The following is a 24678-nucleotide window of genomic DNA, read 5'->3' on the forward strand; positions in this document are numbered from 1 at the left end:
CTCGGCCTTGCCCCCCTCCGCCTCCCTCCCCGCCGCCGAGCCGCGCTACTGGCTGCTCCCGGCCCGCCGCCGCCGCCCGCCCAGCCCCGGCCGCGGGCGGGGAGGCCGGGCGCACGGCAGCGCCTATAAGGGCGCCGAGCCGCAGCCCCCCGGGATTTTTGGTCTGGGGCCACCGAGGCCGCCGTGGGGGGGGTGGGTGTCGGCGGTAGAGGACGGGAGCGGCGGGGGGGGGAGAGCGCCGGCCGCCCTGCATGGCCAGGGATTATGAGCGCCGGTGAGTTGCAGCAAGCGCAGCCCAGAGCCTCGGCGCCGGCGGCCGCCCCTGCGCCCCCGCAGCCCCGCAGCGCCCAGGAAGCCCCCGACATGGCGGTGTACTGCAGCGAGAACTTCAGCGTCTACCCCCAGCCCAGCCTCCACCCGCCCGGCGCTGCCGCCGCCGCCGCCGCGGCCGCCGCCGCCGCCGCCGCCGCCGCCGCCTCCTCGGGGCAGCGGGCGGGCGGGTACGCGCTGGGGGACTACGGGGCGCCCGCCAACGCCGGCTACCTGTGGGGCATGAACAGCCCCGCGCCCTACCTGCAGGGCCCGCCCGGCTCCGCCGCCGCCGCCGCCGCCCCCTTCCTGCCGCCGGCCTCGTACGGCTGCTCGCGGGGCGGGCAGCTGGTGGGCTCCCCCCCGGCCCCCGGCTCGCCCTCGGCGGGCGGCGCGGAGCTGAGCTGGCTGAGCCTGGCCAGCCAGGAGGAGCTGCTGAAGCTGGTGCGGCCGCCCTACTCCTACTCGGCGCTGATCGCCATGGCCATCCAGAGCGCCCCCGAGAGGAAGCTCACCCTCAGCCACATCTACCAGTACGTGGCCGAGAACTTCCCCTTCTACAAGCGCAGCAAGGCGGGATGGCAGAACAGCATCCGCCACAACCTCAGCCTCAACGACTGCTTCCGCAAGGTGCCCCGCGACGAGGACGACCCCGGTGAGGCCGCCGCGCCGGGCGGGAGGCTGGGCTGGGCTGGGCGGCGGGGGGATGCGGCGGGCGCAGAGCCCGCGGCGCCGCCGGCACCCCGGTCAGGAGAGCGGGCGGCAGCCGAACCCTTGTCCGACGGGTCCCTTGTCCCCTCGAGCCGGGCGTTGTGAGGAGACCGGGCTCCCGTGTCCCCTCAAGCAAGTCGCTGTGAGGGGACCGGGCTCCCTTATACCTCGGGGCTGGTGACATGAGGGGACCGGGCTCCCTTGTCCCCTCGGGGCCGGCGCTGTGGAGGTCGTCCTCCCTTGTCCCCCCGGAGCCGGTGACATGAGGAGACCGGGCTCACTTGTCCCCTCGGGGCCGGTGACATGAGGAGACCGAGCTCCCTTGTCCCCTCGGGGCCGGTGACATGAGGAGACCGAGCTCCGTTGTCCCCTCGGGGCCGGTGACATGAGGAGACCGAGCTCCCTTGTCCCCTCGGGGCCGGTGACATGAGGAGACCGGGCTCACTTGTGCTCTCGGGGCCGGGCGCTGTGAGACCGTCCCCCTTGGCCCCCCTCGGGCCCGGCGCTGGCACCCGCGGGAGGTTCGCTGGCCCCAGCCCGCACTCCCCGGGCTGTCCGGGTGGGCTGAGGCCGGGAGTGCCGGTTGTGCAAGGCTCGGCTTCTTCGGCCGTGATTCACGGCGCGTCTCGCCTCCCCTCCCCTCCCTTCCCTGCCCGCCGCTCGCCGGGCCGGCCCCGGGGCACAGCCGGTGCCCGGCAGTGGGCGGCGAGCGTGCCCGGGACGGTGCTAGGGCGGCCCGGCAAGGAGGGGACGTGCCGGTCTGGGGCCTTTTGGGGGACGTTGTGGGGTCACTGCTCCTGTCAGGCCTGGGCATGGGCAAGAGGTGTGTGGGGACGGCTAATGCCACCACAGCCCCCTCACACTAAGTGGCCCAGCTTGCTGTCAGGCAGCCAGAGCAGGGAGAGCCCCACTTCGTGTCCCCTTTGGCCAAGTCTGAGGTAGAGGTGCGGATCTTCCAGGGAGGTCTATGCTCAGTCTTCCAGACTTTCCAGTCAGGTTCGCTTGGGCATTGGAGGAGTGGATGTGATGATGTCCTGGAGCCAGGTTTTGGGTCCTTGTACTGGATGACAGACAGAGGAGGAACAGGTGTAGGAGAGGTGTGGGTGCTGTGCTGATCGGACAAGACATGGATATTGCTTATCTGTCTGCAGCAGTGCTCGCTGTCACACAATTTGACTTTCTCTCATTTCTCCTGTTTTCCACCAGGGAAGGGAAACTACTGGACCTTAGATCCCAACTGTGAGAAGATGTTTGACAATGGGAACTTCCGTCGCAAACGTAAGCGGCGCTCTGAGCCCAACGCCCCGGCGACCGCATCTGCAGCCTCCTCTCTGGGGGGCCTGAAGGCCGAGGAAGAGAGACCCATCCCAGCTGCAGGCAAACCGTGTGGCAACAGCCCACCCCCAGAGCTGGACCCCTCGCCTTCTGCCAGGGACCATCCAAAAAGTTCCTCTCCCTCCAGTATCATTTCATCCACCCCCAGCTGCCTCAGCACCTTCTTCAGCGGCATGAGCTCCCTGAGCAGCGGAGGCAGCCGGCTGACAGGGAGTCTCGGCAGTGACCTGCATCACAGGAACTTCTCTGCCGGACAGCTGAGCAGTGGCACTTTCACCCCTTCCAGCAGCTCTTCTCAGGAGGTGCCTTCACCAGACCAGCTGCAGCGGGTTGCGGGACCTTCCCCCGCCTACTACAGCTCCTTCCATCCCAGCAGCAGCAGCCAGGGAGCCCAGTACAACCACTACTACAACTTCACAGTTAACAGCCTCATCTACACCCGGGATGGAACAGAGGTGTAGGATGCTGGGGCAGTCGACCGGCAAGCGCTGCAAAGGGAATGGGAGTTGCAGGTGTATTTGGCAGCACGAGGGACCATATGCTTTTGTAAACAGCATTTCAATGTGGACACTTCCCAGGAGTTCTTCCAGGAAGACAGATCTTCCCACCTTTCAAAATAAGAACACCCCTTAAACACCAGCAGAAGGCAGATACAAAGTCTTTTCCCCCATTCTGGAAAATGCTAGGTGGTTTAGATGGCTTGCCATCTAAATTCTGCAGACAGAAGTGAACTGAGTTATTATTTTCAGAGGTTTCTAATCCTGAATGTAGAGTAAGAAGTTTAAAAACTATAACCGTAAAGCGATATCAGCGAGAGCCACATGTAGGCATCCAGTGAGTCTTAGAAGAGAACAGGAAAAAAAAATGAAGAGATTTCTTATGAAGTGCCTTGTACAATGTATTAAAAAACTCTTCTGCCAGCAATTGCCTCTGTAAGCCCTTGCTTTCTGTCCTGATCTCGCAATATGCAATGCACGGGGTGGGGAATTCTCTGGGTAAACACCCACCCAAAACGTCCTCAAAACCCCCGGAGGTTCGCTCTGGTCTCCCTGTGTATGGCATATTGTACAGCCAGGGCCGTGTGTTGTAAAGCAATCTTTTTTCCCTGAGCTTAGTACCAAAGATAACTCTAGCCATGCAGCTTTAGCACGAGAATAAACACTGGGGTATTTTTATACATATTTGTACGTAATGTAACTCTTCTGTACATATGTTTCTATGTGGTTTTATATTTGTAAATTATGCTCTGGAGCTGTACTTATTTATAATGTGTTTTAAACTTTGTTAAAGTTTATTTTACTTGGTTTCCCCTCCTTTTTTTTTTGTTGTTTTATTTGTTTTTAATTTTTTGTTGGTTTTGGTTTTGTTCATTAGTGTATTAATGAAACTTTTCAGGCTGAACAGCTGTTGGGAATAAAATGTTAACAATTGTTAGATTTTTGTCTGGTTGTTCCTCAGTATGTTTGAAGTATTTTAAAACTCCGTGGGAGACAGGTTTTGCTTTCACGTGGTTTGGGATAAAAGGTGCAAAGATTTATGAACAATTTCATCTGCGCAGTAAGATGGAAAAAAAGTGTTCTGGGCTCAAAGTAGACGCATCTGAGCTGATTTGCGGCATCTCATAATCTCATTGTGCAGAGTGGGCACTCTGGGCTTCTTTGTTTGTTTGTTTGTTTATTTTTGTCAACAGTCTGAATTAGGACTGTCCTTTTTCAGCCTGGTTTAGTAAAAATAAATAAATAAAAGCTTGCAAAAGAAGTGGGGCTGGTTCCAGTGTGGTGCTAGCTAGCAGGAGGTACGAAGCCTGAGCTTGGCTGTTGGCTCGAGCGTTTTGCAAATCCGTTTTTCCGATAGGTTTGCACCTGCTCAAAGCAGCAGGCTGGTCCAGAAGTGGGACCTTCTCAGCTAGTGGGGCAGGCGGAGCGTCTGCTGGGAACAGGCACTCCTGAAGATCCATCCTGATTCCCGCTGCTGGGAAAGGAGACTCCCATCCTCCAGCAGCCGTTATGCAAAACGATCGACTCCCAATTCTTGCCTTTTGCATAAGCTGCTTGTTGGGTGCCGCGTGCGGGTACAGCGTAAATATAAATGTCTTCATGAGGAGTGTAGCATCAATAATGAAGTTAAGCATGAAATTGCAGCTATTTAACATATGTGCATCTGCCGTGATGTAAGGCCATCCCTGCAGGCTATTCATAAAACCAAATTGTTTTATGATGCGATGCAAGCGCCTCTGCACTGGCTGCCTGCATAACGTACAGGGGAGTGATGCAAGGCAAACCACTGGCCTGATCCAAAATATAATGAAGCCATGACGAAACGTCAGGTGACTTCCATGTGCTTGGGATCAGGACCAAGTACTTTCCCCAGCACTGGCCAACCACCATTTGTGCAATAGCAGAGACCAGTGGGCGGGTGGCAACTCCTGCCTCATCCCCCTCTCGCTCACCCCTTCCCAGCACAGATACCATCTTCTTGGCTTTAGGGGTAATTCCTCTGTGTTTAGATTTTTAATTGCATCTCAGGTGATGCAGTGGTAGCCATAATGGGAGGGAGAGGGCAGACTGCCACTAGCAAAAAGACAAGGTGGTCAGTCTTGTCCTACTCGGGTTCAATCGCACCAGGTGTAGAACAGTTTTATTTGGGGTTTACACTGCTCAGTTTCTTCTAGAAGTGGCAGAGGGATTCCCAACACGTTCAAAAGATTTAGGGCCAGTCCCTAAGTAAGCCAGGAACCACTTACATATCTAAGTGACCATTGCACCCTTTCTCTACTCCACCAGACTGTTGTCAGACCTTAGCAAGCAGTGGGCCAATGTGGACACTTGCATGTGCCCAGCTCGTGTTCTTCTACACAGAAGATTTGTTTCAGGTTTTACCCTCTGCTACTTCCATCAGCTGTATGTTTCTGCAGACAGTACCCATAAATGCTTGCTCCTGAGGATCCTGAATCGGTGGCAAATTTGTGTTGCTGTGTGGTCTGCCTCTGGCTATGTGTCCTCAGCAAATGTCCCAGGGCTCAAGACACCTTTTCGTACCACATCGGTTGAGTGTTGGCATAGCCAGAGCCTGCCAGAGCAGAGCCAGGAAAGGATTCACCCACCACAGTGCTCCAGCCCCGCTCCTGAGGGATGGTGGTGGGCTCTAGGGAGGTTCTGGCAGGTCTAACTGTCCCCAGTGCACCTTTCCTGCCATTAGCACCAAATTCTGCTCCCTCCAGGGAAAGTGAGCCCTTAGCTGGAACCAGGGGCTGTGGCCCCTCCTGCAGACACCCCAAAGGCTGGTGTGCTCATGATAAAGCAACCTGCCCAAGGGACGCTTGAGAGTAGATTTCAGCAAATAGACACCTAGTCTGCAGAGAGGAGCCAAGTGAATGAGGTAATGGCAGCCTTTTAGCTTTTCTTTTGTCATTAAAAGAGACTCTTAGCAAATCTTGGGAGAGGGAGGGCAGGAGGATTGAGTTTAATGAAAGGCACTTAAAAGCAGCAGGGCTATTGTCATGGGCTTTGGGGATTTACTGATTCCCCCATTGAAGGAGGGGGAAGAAAAAGGCAATTAGCCTGCTGGTCCCACCCTGAGAGTCCCCACTCTCCTCTAAATGCCAAGGCCATGCTTGGGATGGGCAGTTCTCCATGACAATGAGCCTCTTCCCAGCCCGGGTCAGGTGACAGCACAGCAGCCCAGGGAAGTCAGCGGAGAAAAGTCCTTCCCTTGGAGAGAGGCTCAGACTTCAGGCCTCTGTCCTCTCTGCTCTGGCAGCCACAGGAATCGCCCTGTAAAATGACTTCTTCTGGCATGGAGGGAGCAGTGCTCTCATGGTGAGTATTTGGGAGCCCACTGATCCTGACTGCTGGACGCTAAAGCTAAGCGTCACAAGAAGTCTCATCTTTGCTTGGTTTCTCCACAATTTCTAGGCATCTGGAAAGATGCCACCTCAACTGGGCAAGACAGATGCAGAGCAGCCATACTCAATGTGAAACCATGGTCATACTGATGACTGGAAACACAACCGCCTGGTACCTCTGCCTGTACCCTCCGACTCTCCCACTCAGGGACTGTGGCTCTTCCAGCTGAGGTTTGCACACACAACTACCGAAAAAGGCAGTCCCTGCTTGAAAAGAGGTTTAGTCCAAAGGCCTTTCAAGAGACGCGTTGGATCAGTAACACAGATGCTTGCTGGCTCCTACGTGTGGCGCTTCTCCAGCACGGGGTCGTTTAACTTTGCTCAGCACTGGCCTTATCGACATGCCAGCAAAGGTTCAGGCAGGCACCCACTGCAGGTCTGCACTTGAGCTCCTCCACAGTCCAAAGGCTTTGCCAGTACAGCTGGATCAGCCCAGTCCCCTAGAGGAGACCCAGCTCCCATCAACAAAGGAAACTCTTGTGCCAGTAGAGTTAAACCCCCCACCCCCAACAACACTGAGTATATTGCGGGGTGGTGGGAGGGGATTCAAGAGGCAGAACACAGCCATCCGCACTGGGTTTCATCGCCCGCCAAATCTTTTGGAAATAGGGCTTCAATTACTGCCACTGGCCATGGACTGTGGTTTGCATCTCTTCTGAAGGAGGAGGCTTTTGATTTGCGCTGTCACTCAAAAAGTCCATGAAAGTTGGCCATGGAATGTTGTGCCTGCACAGAAGGTTTTATTGCCTTTTTTACGCTGAACGAAGATGATTTTTCCCTGAAATCTTTAGGAATAGTTCAAAAGAAGTAGTAGTGTTCAAGGAAACTACAGATATCCTGCGCTTGCCCTCACTGTATTTCTAGCAATGGAAAATCTTCATCAGACTTCTTTAGGTAGAGCCACAAGCCATGCAGATCTCACCCGGCTTTGAATGCAACGTACCTGATTCCTGTTCTGCTCTTCATGGGAGGTGGTCCTGTCGGTCTCGTTCTGATAGTACATAAGATAAGAGAGCCCAAGTCTCATTTTGCAGGTTGACCCAAGAGAGGCGAGATGAGAATCAGACCTGGCTGATGGTACATGGATGGCTGATGCCTCAGCTAGAAATAGCTGAGCCAGATGGAAACGGCAATTGTTGGGAAATTGTTGTTTCTCCTTAGGCTTTGGCAAAAAAAAAGACTCGCTTTATTGTCCTGTTAGAAAATCCCTCCAACACAGATTTTTGCTCCCAATTATTTTTTTCTCTGATTGTTAAAAGAAGAAAAACATGGGCTTACCTTTCCTTTTTCCTTATTTTTTGCAGAAATCTCCATCAAGATGAGTTCCCCCCCCAACATTTTCTATTAAAAAGAAGGTTGATGGAATGTTTTTGACCAAATTACCAAGCGCAATATTCACCTGGGTAAGGTGACGAGAATTTGGCCCTCAAGGAATAACTGAAGTGTAATGTAAAACATCAAAGGTGGTTTTTTTTTTTTTTTTACCTTATACCTGAGCTATCTCTGAATCATATCAAATAATCTTCTCATTTCATAACACCATACAATGCAGGCTAAAAGTGTATGTGATCTGCTTTGTGTACTGCTGAATGGATGATTAAACTGTCTAACCTGAGGGATATTCATCCAGGGCCTGCCCCAAACACAGTGAAGTCAGGGGAAAGACTCCCACTGACTTCAGAGGGCTTTGGAGCAGACCCATAATCAGCCAGGCTCTAATATACTTCAGGTGGTGTCTATGAGACTGCCCGGGGACACGTAAAAGGAGCTAAAGATTGCAAACGTTGTAGGTCTGATCCAGGCAATTGGCTGCCGTAGGAGAGCAGAAGCCGTCACCTCCATCCGCCCGGGCTCCTCGGATCATTTTCCCTTTCCTGCAGTCCATTGTGTCTGGGATCTATTGACAAAGCAAAGCTCTCACCGTGCAGCCAGTCCACGTTTGCAATAAACAGTGGCAAATCAGTTCAGGACCGATGGTTAATCTGCCCTTGGACCCTTCAAGTGGTGCTGATTTTATATCTGATTAAAGTAAATAGCAGAGCTGGGCTGCACCATTTCCCTCCCAAGCAGGTTCAGAGGTTGGCAGAACTCACACCTCAACCTGCTGCTTCAGGGCCACCAGAAATAGTGATCCTGAAACACGCATGGGTAGTGCCTTAACTCCAAGAAAGCAGATGGAGCCAAAGCTGATATACAAAAGAAACAAGCTTGGACTTCCTTCAGCAAAGTGAATGATACTCAAATGGGGCCAAATTATATTGTGTGTGTGGGGAAATGACATTTACACTCATGTAAGTGTTCTTCTAGTCTAGACAATGGACATCTAGTGAAGCTGACAGGCCACAGGTCCAAAGCAGACCAGAGGAAGTGGAGATGCCTTAGTGGTGGTGGAGATGCCCTGGGGATCTCCTCGCTATAGAAGGATGGAAGCTTGTAGGGAGGCAGGATGAGTTCATAGAAAGGGGCTGGAAAATGCAAAGACCCTCATCTTTAGGTAGAAAGATCCTGAACTGCAAAATGTTGGAGCATGTACCACTGTATGAGACAGGCTTCCCTAGGCAACTGCCTTTTGGTACTGTGAGGCAGGACAGTGAGTTCGACAGTCTGATCCGACAGACCCATTTTATGGTCCTATAGTTATAGTAGTGTAGTTGAAAGCATCATTTCAAGTTTCGATCTTAGTATGGGCTGATGCAGAGCTCTGGCCAATCCTATTGGTTTGCATGAGCACTGAAGACACACAGCTTGCTGCAGCAGTTCTCACTCAAAAAAAAGTTGGCTAAGTTCGGGCAGACAAGTTGCTCTCTGCAGGTGCCTATTTCTCTCCATCCAATGCCGAGGAAGCCTAGAGAGCTAATTTAGCCCAAGCTTTTAGACCTCCCCAGGGCAGGAATGCATGGATATTTGCAGATATGGGGCAACTGTCACGTGTGGTCTTATATCTGATTACAAATAGTACTGTGGCTACCAGAGGTGGAGGAGTTGAAGGAGCTTTCAAAGCAAGACACAAGCCTAATCCATAGGTGAGTCTCCTTAGTCATGGGAGAAGAAATCTTCTACATAACGTTTCCTTCTCCCACACGGAAGCATCTCAGCCTTGCTTTGGTTTATTCAGTTCTGGGGAGAGCCAGGGAATTTCTTTGAGGTGGGACAGGAAGGTTTGATGAGCTCTTTTACTCATTGTATTGTTGTTCACGTACTACCCTAATCAGTGTAGGCACCTTCCAGCAGTGCAACATGATCCGTGATTCAGTGCATCCATGATTCTGTGATTCCGTGATCAATATGTCACATGTACTCTCTCTTTCCTGCTGCAGGCACTGCTCATGAAGTGTAAAGCTTTTGGTTTTGCAGGGAACTTTTGTTTCCTACTCGTCTGGGCTGCCCTGCATTTCTCGTAGAAAAAGCCATTTGTGAAGGGCAGCCTGGCTGGAGATGGCAGGTGAGATTTGTGGTGCACTGAGATTTGCAGCTCCACTGCACCCTAAGCTGTCCCCAGCACCTGTGGCAGCAGTTTTGAAATCACAAACCCAAATCATTATTTGATAAGTAGCATCAAAACCATTGGATGTCTCAGTGGCAGAAGGCTGGACAAGCTTTGCTGGGCAACATGAGACCAGCGCTCATGAGAGAACTGTGGTAAAATGCCCTGGCCTTGCACTGATGAAGCTTCATTAGGGCCCTTCATTAGACCAGAGCTTATCTTCAAATTCAGGGTAATGGATTTACATCCCAGTGAAGACAACAGGAGTTTGTGGCTTTCCCACAGGTTATCAAGTGAAAATAAACCACAGTCTATTCAGACAGAGCTCTCGGCTCAAAGGAAAGGTAGGATCCACTTTGTCCCTGCTTGCATGTAAAGCCATGTGAGCTAATGGAGAGCAGCTGGGTTCGGTAGCCAAGGCAGTGTGTGCCTAGATGTGGATATCTGTTCTCAAAAGATAATAAGACCTGTCATACTTTGGTGGAGAAAAAAATTACTGTCTTCATCCTCTCCAGCATTTGCAGCTTGTCCTTGGCAGCACGGCAGGGAAGCAGACCTGACGAGAAACCAAGGAGACCCTTCGAAGAATCAGGGAATGCACTTATTATAATTGAACAAGGGACTGTATTTATTTTCACTGTCCCTGGCAGGGAATGTGTGAGCAGTGGGAAGACTAGAGCAATGAGCATGTCATGAATGTTAAGGTCATTTATCATAACTCTGAATGCTGTTTCTTTCTAGGCGGCAGCTGCTTGTCACAGTGTGAAATTTCATTCCCTACCCTGGAAAGGTGACAATCCAAAGAGACAAGTATGACCAAGGAAGTGTTACTGGCCCAATTTTACTGCAAGGGGTCAAGGAACATCATGGGAAAGTGATTTGCTGAAGGTCACACAGTCCTATAGCAGAGTTAGGTGTCAAATCTGTACTTCCCAATGCCTCCATCACTGCTGAGTCAGCCTGAGACACTGTGGCAAGGCTCCAAACTCATCCTTCCTTGGTGCTGATACAGGAAAACACAACTGATCACAACACTTCTTGCCTAAATCTTACCTCTAGGTGCTCTACACAGGAGCATACATGCTGCTGGAGGAACTTTGGTCTTGCATAGGGAATCTAGTAGCATTTAATCTTCCTCCTTCCAAACCCCACAAGTCACCTGCACAGACAGGGACTGGTTCTCTCCCAAGGGATTTTCACAGTAAGAACTGTTCTTAACCACAGGACAACTGGAAATGTGCTAAACCTGCCAGAAATAATACCAGCACCCGGGAGCTGCAGTGACCAGAAACTTGAGACCCGTTTCCATGCATTACAAATCTGCTCAGGTTTTATAGTAGCAATGTTTAGTCTGCACACCATGATCTTAGAAGAAAGGGTTAAAATGTATTATGAGCCGAATCCTGCTCTGGAGATCTGATAATCTAATTACAGCAGTTCAGGTCCCATCTCTACCCCCAGTGCAATGATGTTTGCATCCAGGAGTGATACTGATCTGATTCCACCCAGTTTGAGCTCTCTCCAAGCAGCAGCCTTGCTCCCTGGATAACATGTGCTGCTTGCACTTGTGCACCCCCTCATAGCTGCTGCAATGCAGTGAGAGCATCTGCTCTCCCTCTTCCCAGGGGGAGGGGGAGATTTTTCCCTAGTTTTTGGTGGACAGAGGAGCTCCTGACCTCTGGTTTGGTGAAATGCTTCGGATGCAGGAATGATGCTTTTCCCCTTGCCACTGGCAATTTGTTTCCACTAGGAGAAAGTGATGCTCAGTGCCTCTGCAGGGAGGGTGCTGGAAGCAGGAGGAGGGATGACTTCTGAAATGACCTCAGAAGTGGCCTTTGCCTGGCCAAGCCACCGCGACTAGATCCTCGGCTATTAGGAGGTGTTGGTTCAATAAGTCTAGAAAAACATGTCAATTTGCAGCAGCAGAATTGCCCCAGCTCACTTCACGTCAGATATTTCACTGTGTGACTCACTCTCTGGACTCCCCTGACTGTACACAGCGTATTTCCCCTGCTTCTTGCAGGACTTGGACACCTTTCTTACTTATAGACACCCACCTGCAGACACGAACGATTCAGTGTCTTACCTGCAAGCTGCGTCCTGCCCTCCCTGCCCACCTACATGTCTGGCTGTCAGATCCTCACCAAAACTCCTCAACTCTCTAAGAGTGGGATTGGTTTCACCAACTTCAGGTGTTTCCAGTACAGATGTTTACATCTGAGCTAATCATCCTTGTCTCCCTTTTGAGCTGAAGTAGAGAATCTGGGGTGATGCACCTGCTTTTTTCTTGTTTATTTGTTTTGAGGTCTTCTTCAGGAATGGATGAATCGGTCCCTGATGTCTACTGCAAATGTAGAGGGGCAGATCTTCTTTAGTAAGATCAATTCCCTCCCCATAGTACTGCAAATATCATGAAAGCCATCAAGGGCATGGAGGGCAGAGACCAAAACTAGTACCTGCCCCAGGAAAACAGTTATAATTCATCAGCCCTGGCCTTCAGACCGTGCTACTGCGAGGTGGGAAAAACTCATCAGGAACCATTCATTCATTTCACTGCCCATGGAAGAGGTCTTCTTTTCTTTTGCTCTAACACCTAGAGAAACAACTGTGTTTCTCTAATTGTTGAAGGAATGAAGCCAAGTCCCTCTTCTGATGTAAATCCCCCTGGATGCATCCTGCTATTCACAGTACGGACAACTTCATTTGCTCTGAAAGCAGCACAGGGAGCCACGCTGGGCCCAGGTTGACTGACTGACACCAAGAAACAGAATTGAATAGCTCTGATTGTTAAATGCCACTCAAGCCGTGAAAAGAAACAGCCTGTATGGCCTCTCCTAACCAGCAAGTCACTCCAGTTGTGTTTCACTGGAAGGACACAGGCAGGTTTGTCTTCTGACCCATGCAGGAGTTCCAGCAGCATTGCTGCTTGGAGTCCACCACCACCAGTCCTAGGAGGTAAAGAGAAAATCTCCCTTTGCCTTTTCCAGGGGCCAGTAGGGACCTCTGTGTTTTCCTCCCCTCTCCTCAAGGTTTTCAACAGAGGGGAAGAAGAACCCGAACCATCCTTTCACATGGTGTTTCCTGATTGTCTGGTCTAGAAAAATCAGGACTGGGCACACCAAATTGCATTCAGACTTAAAACCCTTCCAGGTTCATAAAGATTTTCCAAAGCTTAACTGCATTTCTAATTGTCCCGCCACCTGTATTAAAAGGTACTGTATGTGTTAATCTCAAATTCTTTTCTCTTTCCATAATCTTTTCAAGTTTTCCTGCACTCAGGCAGTAAATCCAATTATGTCCATGGATGTTAGTAGAGAGCCAAATTTACTTTTTAGCTCCAGACATTCTTTTTCTTTTTCTTTTTCTTTTTCTTTTTCTTTTTCTTTTTCTTTTTCTTTTTCTTTTTCTTTTTCTTTTTCTTTTTCTTTTTCTTTTTCTTTTTCTTTTTCTTTTTCTTTTTCTTTTTCTTTTTCTTTTTCTTTTTTTCTTTCTTTTCCTTTTCCATGCCATTCCCTCCTCTTCTCTTTCCTCTCTAAACCTTTCCAGAAGTTGTACCATTACCAGCACTCTGCTCCTCTGCACGTTCCCCTTTCTTGTGTAGGCTGAAACTGCTGGAGGTAGAGGTGTGGCAGTGATGTTTGATCTTATTTCACATTAACACTCTTCTACCAAGGGCTGATCCCCCCACGCACTCCTTCATCTTAAAGAGCATCCTACCGTATCAGTGCTCTGCGGGAATGAACAGGCAGAGTAAGGTAATACCTGTTGTAAGCAGGGCTGGAGGGATCGGTCCTTGAGCAAGCTGCCATCCCCGCAGGGTATAAAATCTGTAGCCTCCTCCAAAATAAAGGTGAACGTGATGGCACTGCTTTTAAACAGTTTGTGCTGTTCGTGCCTCAAAGCATATTCTGGTTCCAGCTGAGTATAAAACCTCACCAGGGCCAGGATTTTACCTGTGTCTCCCTCCAATGAATATCTCAGAGCTGCCTGTGTTGTCGCTACTTTATTCCTATGAGGGCAGAATTAGGCATTTAAGAGCATCCTAGTTCGTAGCCTTTTGACTTCCCAAATACAAATGAGTGGGGATTATGCAGTGACTGGTTATATAAAATAGAGAGGTACTTGGAGAAGGTGTGCGCATTAGGGACTAATAAAGATGAATCAGGTGTGAAGAGCATGCACTCCCTGAGCTGGCAGGTAGGCTGCAGGGTTGTTTCTGATGCACTTACTGAGGTTTAAACAAGTCCTTCCTTTGTGTCACTGTAAAGCTTTTGTGTTACAAACACTGAATAGTTTCCTCCCAAAATTTTGAACATCACTACATGGAAGCAGCATTTCAGACCTGTTTTCTGCTGCCCACCTCCATGCCCTGGGAAACACCTAGTCATTTTAATACCCTCAGTTCTCAACTTCAGGAGCTCACATGGGCAACCCAGCCCACCCAGGCAAGGTGTCCCATTGCAGACATCTCCAGGGAAAGCACAACTCTCTTACAGGTGGGTCACGCACAGGACTCCTGGGCAACAGCCCCATCATGAGGGAAGAGAGCAGCTCAGAGGAGGGCAGGCTGGCAGCATTAAGCAGCAAAGCTTGGGATACTCTCTGCATGGCACACCATGCTGGGGACAGATTTTAAGTTAAGAGCAGAGAAGTAGAAGCCACTGCCTGTGCTAGCTCACTTTAGATTGAGCATAGCAGGGAAGGCAGGAAAGGTCATGTCTGTTCCCAAGGCATGGGGGGCTCACCCAGCCCCATCTGAGCACAGATGTGGGTGCTGGAGCAACCAGTCCTGGCTCTGGTTCCTATAGTGCCATCAAGGTTTTTCTTGAGAAGATGCACAGTGGAGGCCTCCTCCATGGTATTTCATGGGCTGTGCACGAGCCAGTGGAGGAGCCATACCTTGGCTCCTGTGGCCACAGGTACCATCACCACCATTGGTGAAAACCCAGACATTGCTGATGCTTCTTCAGGCCCTCCTTCCACAGCAGGTTGGACTGGAATACTTGGACATGGAAAAGACATGGACAGCTGTGAAAAAATTCAGAGAAGACCAACAAAATATCCAAGAGAGTGAGTGAGAGACAGAGAGAGTAATTCAGTGTCATTAGAATGGCAGACAAGCCAGAGGCATAAAGAGTCAAAGAACCTGGGCCTGGCATAGGTGGCTGCCGACCCAGCAAGATTGTACAGATGCCAAATAGCCAGAGGAAGGACTCTAAGCATCCCGAGATTCCCACAGGTAGGATGGATTAGGAACATAGTCATTGCCTTGCTGGGATCAGACCAAGGTCCAGCTCCTGCTTAGTACATGCTTCTTTATGAGAAGAAGAACTTCAGTCCTCCTTCTTGTCCCCAGCCTATTTTAATTTGGGGTATTCTTGCGAGCATAGAAATAGCCAAAACCTTTTAAAATCCTCTAAGATCTGGGCAAGAGTGACATCTAATAGAGTAGGGTCTGACAGCCCAGCTGCATCTCTGTGGAAAGACCTCTCCTTCCCTTGGGTTCAAATGTCTTCCCTTTTAATTGTGATAACAGTCCTCTGTTTCTGCATTATAAGAGTTGGTGAGATACCAACCTACCCAGATTTGCCCACTTGCATGGCTGCTTTTATGAAAGCCATTCCATTTAACAGCACGAGAATATAAACTCTATGCCTATGGTTCACTTGAGAATAGGAACCAGAGCCATTTCAAGATGTTTTGTTTGTTCCTATAGCATGATGTAGTGAGGAAAGGATGCCTGGTGGTCTGCAGAGCACCTTGCCCAGGACAATGTGGATGGCTTCACCAGCACTGTCTTTCAGTGAGCCGGTGATTAACTTGTTTTAAACAGCTCCTGGGGGGACACTGCTCTCACTGCTCTACCAGTGCATGACACCTCCACGCTGCACTCATGGTTACTCATAGTGGTTAGTCATAGAGGCTCCTGGTTTCGTTCACTTTTTACCGAAATGGCTGCCTTTCTGCAACCACAAGAGGAGATGGTTGATTAGAGGAGCCACTGCTACCTCAAAACCCTATCTGAATTTAACTGAGATTAATCTTGGACATTTCTTTTTGGTGGGTTACCTCATGGGTGATTCTGTCCTATTCGTATTAGGTGTAGTCCTCACTGTGGTATATAGGAATTAGCTTTGGCTCTGAGGTCATGACAAGGTGGCAGTGCAGTGCCATCAGTATCCAAAATGTCCTATGGTTGGATAATGTCTGGCCACTGTCAATTCACACAAGGACATGGGATATAACCTGGACATAACCTGAGCATGCGCTGTGACTGCTGGGTACCCACATATTCCCCTGCTCCCATGTCCTGCCACTGTAAACACAGATAATCCCCAGCTCATGCTCAATCGGTCCTTCTGAAACCACTTCATGGTCTTGAATTTAAGCTCTGCTTTATGACCAAGGGAGCACAATCCTTGCAAAGCCCCAGTAATCATAATACGTGGAGGCAGAATTGATACATGTGGGCTTTTTCTATCACTCAATTAAATGGTTAGTTTATGCAACATGCCGTCTTTTTGAATCAAAGCTGGGTCACTGTTAGGCTGAGGTAACATTAATTATTTTTCCGCTTGTCGGATCCCATGAAAAGGATGTGAAAATGGCCTGTTTATGAAAGAGTGCGGGCAAAGGCTGTGAGCTGATTATGTCAAACATATTCAAAGCTTCCTCTGCAAAAGGGATTGTGATCAACAAAGCATAGCCCACACCTGCACCCATTTCACAATGAAAGCTGTTAGGGCCATGAAGCTATTGGGGGAAAAGAGAGGTTGCATTAACCCTTTTGGGGAAGAAGGTCCTCCAGTCCTCCACTGTAAGATTTACAAAAGCACAAAGTTGCTTTTCTCATTCCTTCAAGTGGATCCCAAGAACATTACCCCAGGAGCAAAACCAGTCTTTTCTGTCTAACTTTTTTGCATGCATGGGCTTTTCTAAGCTGGATGAAAACATCACACTGACACATTTCCTCCTGCTTTTTGCTGATCTCTAAGGGAAGGTGCAGAGAGCAGGAAAGCAGTGCAAGGTCAGACCTCTGTCCCAAAAGAAGTTCTGTTCAGGGCGATCCCGGCACCCTCAGGGTAAGTGCCTATCACATGGAGGACACTGCTGGAGCCAGGTCATCTCCTTAATAAAAAAATGTAGCTCCTTGGAAGGCAGGAAGAAGAGGTGTGCTCTCAGAGAAAGTTGAACTGGATCCTAACTGCTGGGTACACATCCCATTCTCTTGCATCCCTGTTGGTTATACTGCAACTGGATAAATGGTCTGAATTCAGTATTGAGCCTGGTTGGAGCAGGAGGTTGCACCAGAGGTGTCCTGCAGTCCCTTCCAACCCAGGTGATACTGTGGTACACAGAGCCGTGTCCTCATAGAATCCTCGTCAGATTCATGAGGCTGAGAGCAAGCTTGCATCTGCTGCTCTACAAGGGAATCTGGGATACAGCAATGTGCCATCATACCTCCCTGCAGTGTTAGTATTTCTTCTTTCTCTGATTTGGGTCGCAACACTAAGGGAAACGGAGTGTGTACAGCAAGTGTGACCTCCTTTGCCAGTCTGTGGTGAACCCCGGACAGGTCTCAGTACAAGCTCAAAAAGCAAAGCAGGAGTATTCACCTGGCATTTTCCTGCAGCACCCCAGGAATTGTGCCAGGGGAGAGCTGAATGCTCAACTTCTGCACACAGAACCCCAATATCTGCCCAGAAATCTTTCTCTTTGGAGCTTCTAGAAGGTCGCAATCCTGCCTGTGCGGGAATTTTCAATTCACACTGTTAGCTAATACAGATGAGCTCTCCGTAAGCAGATGAGCCCTGTGACAAACTCCCTTGAAGTCAACTGAAGGCAAGGAACGTAAGATCCACCACACGACTGCAGGAAATTCTCTTATTTCAATTATTTATTTTAAAACCGGAATTAAAAGCCAAAACCCCATCTTTTTCCTGGAAATAACACCCTGCAAAATGTTCGTAGATTGAAACTGTCAACATGTAGACATATTTTCAATATATTTTTCCAAAATCTTGGTATTTTAATGCTCTAAATAGCAATTCAAGCCAAAATATTTTATTTTGATTTTGATTTTTTTGTCTTAGGAGAAAACAAAAAAAAAATGCTTTTTAAACAGATAATTCATCATGGCAATTTTGAGGGGCAAACATGGAGAGATAGGACCAAACCAGCTTCAAAAGGCACTTAGAAATGATTGTGGAAAAATGTAAAAACGAACTCTGAAGAAAAGTTTCTGTTTTCAGGATCTGTCATTTAAAAGTAAACCCCTCCTCTGGCTGAGAGCAGATGCTAATGCCAATGGCCCTGTTGGTCCCTAGCAGCTGCTGCAGCTTCTTTGCCTCCAGTCTCTCCTGCAGGTTGGACTTCACCAGCTCCAGGCACTGTGAGATTGCGCTGGTGCTGCATTGGCTGGTTCGGACACTATTACAACATTGCTAGCAAGACTTCTTGAGCAGTCCCCTGCAACACCTGGAGACTCACTTTTTTTCTGAAGAATATTTCTGTTGCTTGGAGTACCTACTGAGGTGCAGCATGCTTAGGGGCCACATAGGTGAGGCTCATCATGAGGATCAGAGGTAGGTGTCTGCCCCGGCTGTTCCTCCATCTAAGCCAGCCCCTGGGGTTCTCTTCTCATCAGAAGAGAGAAACTGGATTTCTCAGAGCTTGACTCCATCACTCTTTAATTCAACATCTGCATCTGACTGATGAAACATGCCCTACTTTGTTTTGTTGCGTATGGAGGTGTAAAGGTGGTGTGGAGAGCTCAGAAGTAGACACCTGCAATACAGACATCTGCAATTAGGCAAGATAAGCCCTGACTGTCTATCCTCAATTGATTTGGCTATCCCTCTTCCTTTTCCTTGGAAACTTCAACATCCCAGCACAATTGTGGAGCAGGAATAGAGCATCATGGTCATCTGCAGATTGCTTGGCTGCTAAGATAGTACAAACATCTCAGAGGGAAGGAGAGAACGGACAACTATCTGTAAACTCTTCCTCCTGGACATCACCCCTTTCCTCCTCACTGATGGTGTTTTTTCATGCGTGGCTTGGTGTTTTTTTGGAGTTGAGTCCCAAACAGATCGGGAATGGAGTCAAAAAGTAACTGCTTGCTTATCTTTGGTTGTGAACCTGGAGGTGTAGCTGCTCCGCCTCATTTGTATTTCTCTTTTTTCCAGAGCTTTCTCCAACATCTCAAGTGGCAAATGTAGTTACTGTTCAGAGGAAATGCCAGCAGGACATTTAATGACTTTCCCTCTCCTCCAAGGACTTGAGTCTTAATTATACATGGAAAGATACCCAAGAGATTATAGCAACAGGAATAGCAGGCAGCCAAAACTAAACTGATTTATGTATAGTGTGTGACATATGGCAACATAAGACAAGATCTCTGGCTTATGGGCATTTTGGCAAGACACAAGATGGGTCCTCTGGCAATGCCTTGTGTTTGCACAGCTCCTGTTTCTGCTGCTCTGTCCTGGTTTTCCTTTCATGTCTCATCTGTAGGCCTTCAATGAGAGGGGCCCAGTCTTCCTTGACCAGTTGTGACTTAGACACTGCTTAGACACATGTCCACGGCTGAGAACAACACTGCTTCAAGCTGTTCAAGGGATAAAGAATCTCAGATAACATTTTTGTCCCATTTTCCCGGACTGTAAATGAAGATAGTGAATCTTACCTCTTTTATTCACCTCAAAGGGTAGTGTGAGGGCCAGATAGTGTTTTAAAGTACCATCTAGTTGTTGAGTATTTTTCTTATCACCAGGAAAATGAAGAACCTAAGAGCAGCCAGTCTGGCTCAGATCAACTCTCTGGCCAGACCAGTTATCTGTCTCCACCAGGGCCAAGAGCAGGAGCTCAGGGAAGGGGTATCAGGATAAAGAAATATCCTTGACTTTACGTTGATGCAGCCTTCACTTGTTTCCCACTAAGCTGAAATAATAATAAAGGTTTGATTATTCTCATAACTACCATTATCTCCCTTTCTTCATCCCTACCTCGCGGGAAATGAGTCACTGTGCAAGACAGGAAGGCAGGAGGTGTTTGCTATCAATGGGAAGAGTAGCTCTCAATCAAAGGCAGTGGGGCAAACCTGCTTCCTACAACCAGGAAGGGAGTGGAAATTTCCATGGGGCTGGTGCTCATGAGTCCCACCAGTCTTATCTGTGAATCCTCTACCTTTGATTCCAGGGTCTCCACACAATGAACTTTTTATGCATCGTTCCATCTTTGATGACTACTGCCAGGTTATTTTTCTTATCTGACTTAGGAAAGATCTAACAGCATCAGTTAGCTAGCTCCAGGGTAGGTTCTTTGAAAAGCAATGATTTAACAGGGCTTTCTTTTACCTGCTCTTGGGGTTCACCAAACTTTCTGGTTTATCCAGCTCTCTGAGACACAGTGCTGCCCTCAGCGATGCCCGGATGGGCTTGGGTGAGGTGTTGGCACAGCCTGACCCATGGCTGTAATTCCTCCCTCAGCAAGGCCACACGGCTGCTGATCCTCGCTTCAGAGAGCATCTCCAAACACAGCCCCAAGACAAGGGAAAGCCTCTTTGGGGAGCATGAAGGTCCAGGGTACTTGGAAGTAGCAGTGGGGTAAGCACTGAGTTAATTTGCCCTAAAGGCGGCTGCTAGAGAGCTCTGGTTTTATGCATCTCTCCCTTTGGCCTCCACACAGCCCTCTGTGATGGTGGAAGGACAAATGATCTCAGCTCAGCCAGATAAACACTCAAATGTTCGGCTGGCTTAAGCTGGTCCTGAAGTTGCATGGTTTACTGGGATGGAGAGGAGATCAGCAGACACCTGAGGGTGATTATGAACCAGGCCCACACATTGAGAAGGACTGCTGGGACCCTCCTAGGAGAATCAGAAGGACGCAAGCCCATATGCACTCAGCAAACGTCAGGCACCTGGGTCTCCTCCATGGGAAACACAGCCACATGTGGCATGCTGACCGGCAAGAGGTCTTGCTGGAGAAGCTGTGATGTGAAACCGGTGGTTTGTGGCACTGTCAAAAACAGAGTGGCTCACGGAGGGGTTGCATGCTTGAGCAGATCCAAGCAATTCACAGTCAGAGCTATCAAAGCAATGACCCAGCTCCTTTAACATGCTGTCTGAAATCATGTTCAGAAACTTTAACACAAAATTTTAATGCTCCATTCTATTGTTACAGACAGGCCAACAATGATGTTTTACGTTTACACGTCGCCTTCCACACCAGAGACTCCCATTGGGAAGATCTGAAGTGAGTTCAGGAGACTTTAGGGACTTAAGGCATTATGTAAAATGTACATACACGCAAACAGCAGCTCAATGAAATAAAATCCTCATCTCCTTCCAAAGCTAGAAAAGTTTTAATGGGGAAGGATATGATTTCACCCACTATGGACACCTGGGGGGCTTTGGATTCACCAAATTTATTGTCTGTGCCTAAGCTACTGCTCTCCATGTAACCACATTGAGTAAGGGGGAGGCAGAGGCATCCCATCCACCCCAGTGAGACCTCACACCTTCCTCGGGCTCCCGCTCTTCTCCTTCATCCTCAGAAGAGACCAGAGAAACTAGTCCAGACCTTGGTCAGATCCTTGACCTTCAGATGGATGAAGGGAGGAAAGGTAAATCCTGCTCACATGTGCCTGTATGCAGGCAGCACCACAAAAACACAACTTCATGTGTTTGTAGGGACTTCTAGCTAGGCTATTCAAGATCTTCACCGGCTTTTTGTTCTTCACCATCCACTGAGAGGCAGAGAGTCAGATATTAACATCTTTGAAAATATGTCAATACCTCAATTCTATTCAAGCACCTAACTCCCTTTACAATCAATTTCTATTGGGGTTTAAGTGCCTAAATGCCTATTCCTGACATGCTCAAGGTGATGTTAAGAGGCCTATGACAGAACAGAAAAAGGGTTCATAAGGCTGTCCTTCCTCACAGCTCTGGTGTGGCATTGGACAAGATCAGACAAGAGGTGGAAGAGCTGCAAAGTTCAACACAAGCCCAGTCCCTCATGTCCTGGCTTCATTGCTATGAGGAGACAGGACGAGGGTTTTTTAAGTTTTCCAGTATGCCAAGCTGTCTGGAATAGAGGTCCTTACAGATGGCACTGGTAGGTGGAAAATGGAAATTCAGTGAAAGAAGTGGATTTTAGGGCATGGACTGGGAAACCAATAGGGAGTCAGTTATGTAAGCAGAACTGCTCATTGAAAAACTCCACTTACCCTGAGAATTGCAGATGTACGTTTCAAGACAGACCCGTAGCTGGTGTAAGTTGTTACAACCACCCTGGGCCATGGGGAGTAGCTGAGGATCCCTGCAGTGCTGGGGGCAAGGGAGCAACCTCTGCCACTCAAGAAGATACCATGGTGGTAGGTCCTTGTGAAACAGACAGGTGGCTTTTTGTGTCCTCAGGCTGCTTCCAGAGCTTGACCCAATCTCGTCCATCCATCTTCCTGAAGGACTCCTGCTTAGTGATTACTTCTCCTTGCTCTCGCAGTGCCCTGCATTGCTCATAGCTCCAAAGGGCTGGAAATCTATTACCTACTGTGCCTCTAGACCTCTGCTCAGTAAATCCCCTACATTGGCTTCACTTAACATCAGAGACCTGTCTACAGTCTTACTGATGACAGCCAGGGAGCCTTGAACATGCCCAGAGAGGTCACCATCCAAACCAGGGGAAGGCGAAGTACAAGACCATTGTTCAGCTGCAAGAAGTTGGAGAAGAGCTCCAGTGCCAGGGTGGCTGGAAAGCCCTTTATGACACAAAGGGCGTCCAGGCAGAAGAGAGGAAAGGAAGGTGTCGGGGGAGAGACGGGGCTGTGGGAACAGCATAGGGCTTGTAGCAATGGGGCTGCCTGTCTGCTGCTCACTGGGATGCCTGCCATTTTTCCAGATTAGAGCTGGTGATACAGCAAAGCTCTTTCTCTCTTTATTTTTTGTTGTTCAGACAGATAGAGTATTTCTTTGGTTGCCATATACAATTCATTTCAGATCTGATGCCAGAGGATATTCGATATGAGATCTAAACAACGCTGTGTGTAAATTCATAATGCTGTCTGTGCTGGAACATGTTACATGACTTTGAATCTTACTGTATGTTAGTGCCATCAGATATACCTTAGTACAATCAAATGTTACACGTCCAGCTAAAGAAAAGATGTGACACCTTTGCTGTAAAGCTAACAGAAAACCAGCCAAAAGGGAACACAAGCTGATTTGGCAAAGCTTCAATCAGCTCAGAGGAAAATCAGTGTTCGTAGTGTGTAGGTACTCACAGTACCCAACGCAGAAGGCAAGGAGCGACTTCTCTGAGCAGAAAGGGAAAGGAGGCTTTGGCAGCAAGGTACTTTAGATAACACTGCTCCTGATCTTGCCTGAGATTCACACTCTGCTCCAAGGCTGGGAACATCTCTCCTGGATTCACCTGTCAGGATAAAGAGCCTCCAGCTCTGCATTGCCTCCCTTCCTGCCCAGGGACTTGCATTGTAATTACCACTCCTTAAAACTTTTCCTTAGCAGGATTTATATGGGGAAGCTTGCAGATAATGTACTTATAGTCAGGGAGAACTGCTGTCTGTCAGACAGGAGAGTCAGCGTGCCTCCATGCTTGCATGCCTCTAATATGGGTTGTGTGCAGTCATGACAGCTGGTGCGCGCATAGGTGAGCTGGACTCCGCATCTATGGCAATGAGTAAGTTCTCTGCCATTGTTTCAGATGTTTCAAAATACCTGTAGCCATCCTAGTTTCCTCTCACAGGGATTTCTGCCTTCCCCATGTGTGTTTGGCAGTTGGTGAAGGGGAAAGCTTCTGTAGATTAAATGTGAAAATCTGCTTATGCAGAAATTAGAGTATTCAAAATTCCCTACAGTTTCCAGACCACTTCAGTTTCCTTCCTCTTCTTTTCCAAGCATACTTTCATTTGGCTGGCCATCCCTGAATGGGATGTAGCACATCCCCTGCAAAGGCCTTGTGGTGTGTGATGGAGCAGGGAGCCTTCAAGTGGGCTCTTGATTAGACAGCAAGATGGGGGTCATGTATTAAAAGATAATTGTTTCTGCATGGTTTCATGTACATTTTAAGCATGCACAAAATGGACTAGATGGCCTTAGTATATTTTTCTGCTCATGTTCAGTATCTTCCAAATGATTAGTGCACAGAACATAGAAATATAGAGGCGAGACTCCAAAACATGTCCAGTGAATGTGAGCACACAGCCATCATTCTGCAATAGTTTTGTGTCTCCTTCATACATTTCCAGCACTGCCTGTCATTCACTCACTTGAGGAAGCCCATGGTCATTTTTCTTACCTGGCCCTATAAAATTAATTCAATTGGTTGTGGTCATGTCACACCTGTATAGCCTGCAACATGCAACATTATTTTGAGATGAACTACAGAATCCATCCATCATGCGGGAGAATGGGATTTCTGGCACCCAGTTTCACTTTTAGAGGCTCAAGAAATTTGTCTTGCCATCAGTATGGATTTCTCCATTATGGCTGAGCATCAGCCTTGTCACAGTATCCCTTAACCTTTGTACAGGAGTGATCTCGCAAAATGACAACTGTCACTGAAGCTAGTGTAGAGAGGGATTGTCATAGGAAGGATGGGCAATGTGTGATGAAAAATGTGTGTGTCGCTATAAATGACCAGATAGTTTGACATCTTTTCCTGCAGAAGTACCTCTCTAAGTTCCATAGCTACCTTCCCAACTTGCAGCCATTTTTTTTTTTTAATCAGGTAAATGAGAGTTTGACTCTCTTTCTCTGCTGCTTCATCATTATGGGAACTTTCACACCCAGAGCAATTTTGTGGCCAGAATACTGGGCTAGTAAGCAGAAAATTAGGTTAAGTTGTGGCTTTGGAATAGATACGTACATGCCTGTGAGCCAGCTCCCCACCTAGAAGATGAAGACATCGATAC

General features: G+C 48.7%; 1 protein-coding gene across 1 annotated transcript; it reads left to right on the plus strand.

Moving 5' to 3' along the window:
- Positions 1–264: 264 nt before the first annotated feature.
- Positions 265–2816, plus strand: FOXI3 (forkhead box I3). Its single transcript, XM_074148163.1, has 2 exons — positions 265–964; positions 2227–2816. The coding sequence occupies exons 1-2, from the start codon at positions 265–267 to the stop codon at positions 2814–2816; spliced, it is 1290 nt and encodes a 429-aa protein (XP_074004264.1).
- Positions 2817–24678: the final 21862 nt, after the last annotated feature.

This window comes from Numenius arquata, chromosome 5, assembly GCF_964106895.1.
Source record: "Numenius arquata chromosome 5, bNumArq3.hap1.1, whole genome shotgun sequence".
NCBI classification, from domain to species: Eukaryota; Metazoa; Chordata; class Aves; order Charadriiformes; family Scolopacidae; genus Numenius; species Numenius arquata.

Bases quoted from the DNA above. Each gene is read 5' to 3' on its own strand.
- FOXI3 (XM_074148163.1), top strand. From the start codon at position 265: ATGAGCGCCGGTGAGTTGCAGCAAGCGCAGCCCAGAGCCTCGGCGCCG. The intron at 965-2,226 runs GTGAGGCCGCCG...GTTTTCCACCAG, and splicing joins CCGCGACGAGGACGACCCCG to GGAAGGGAAACTACTGGACC.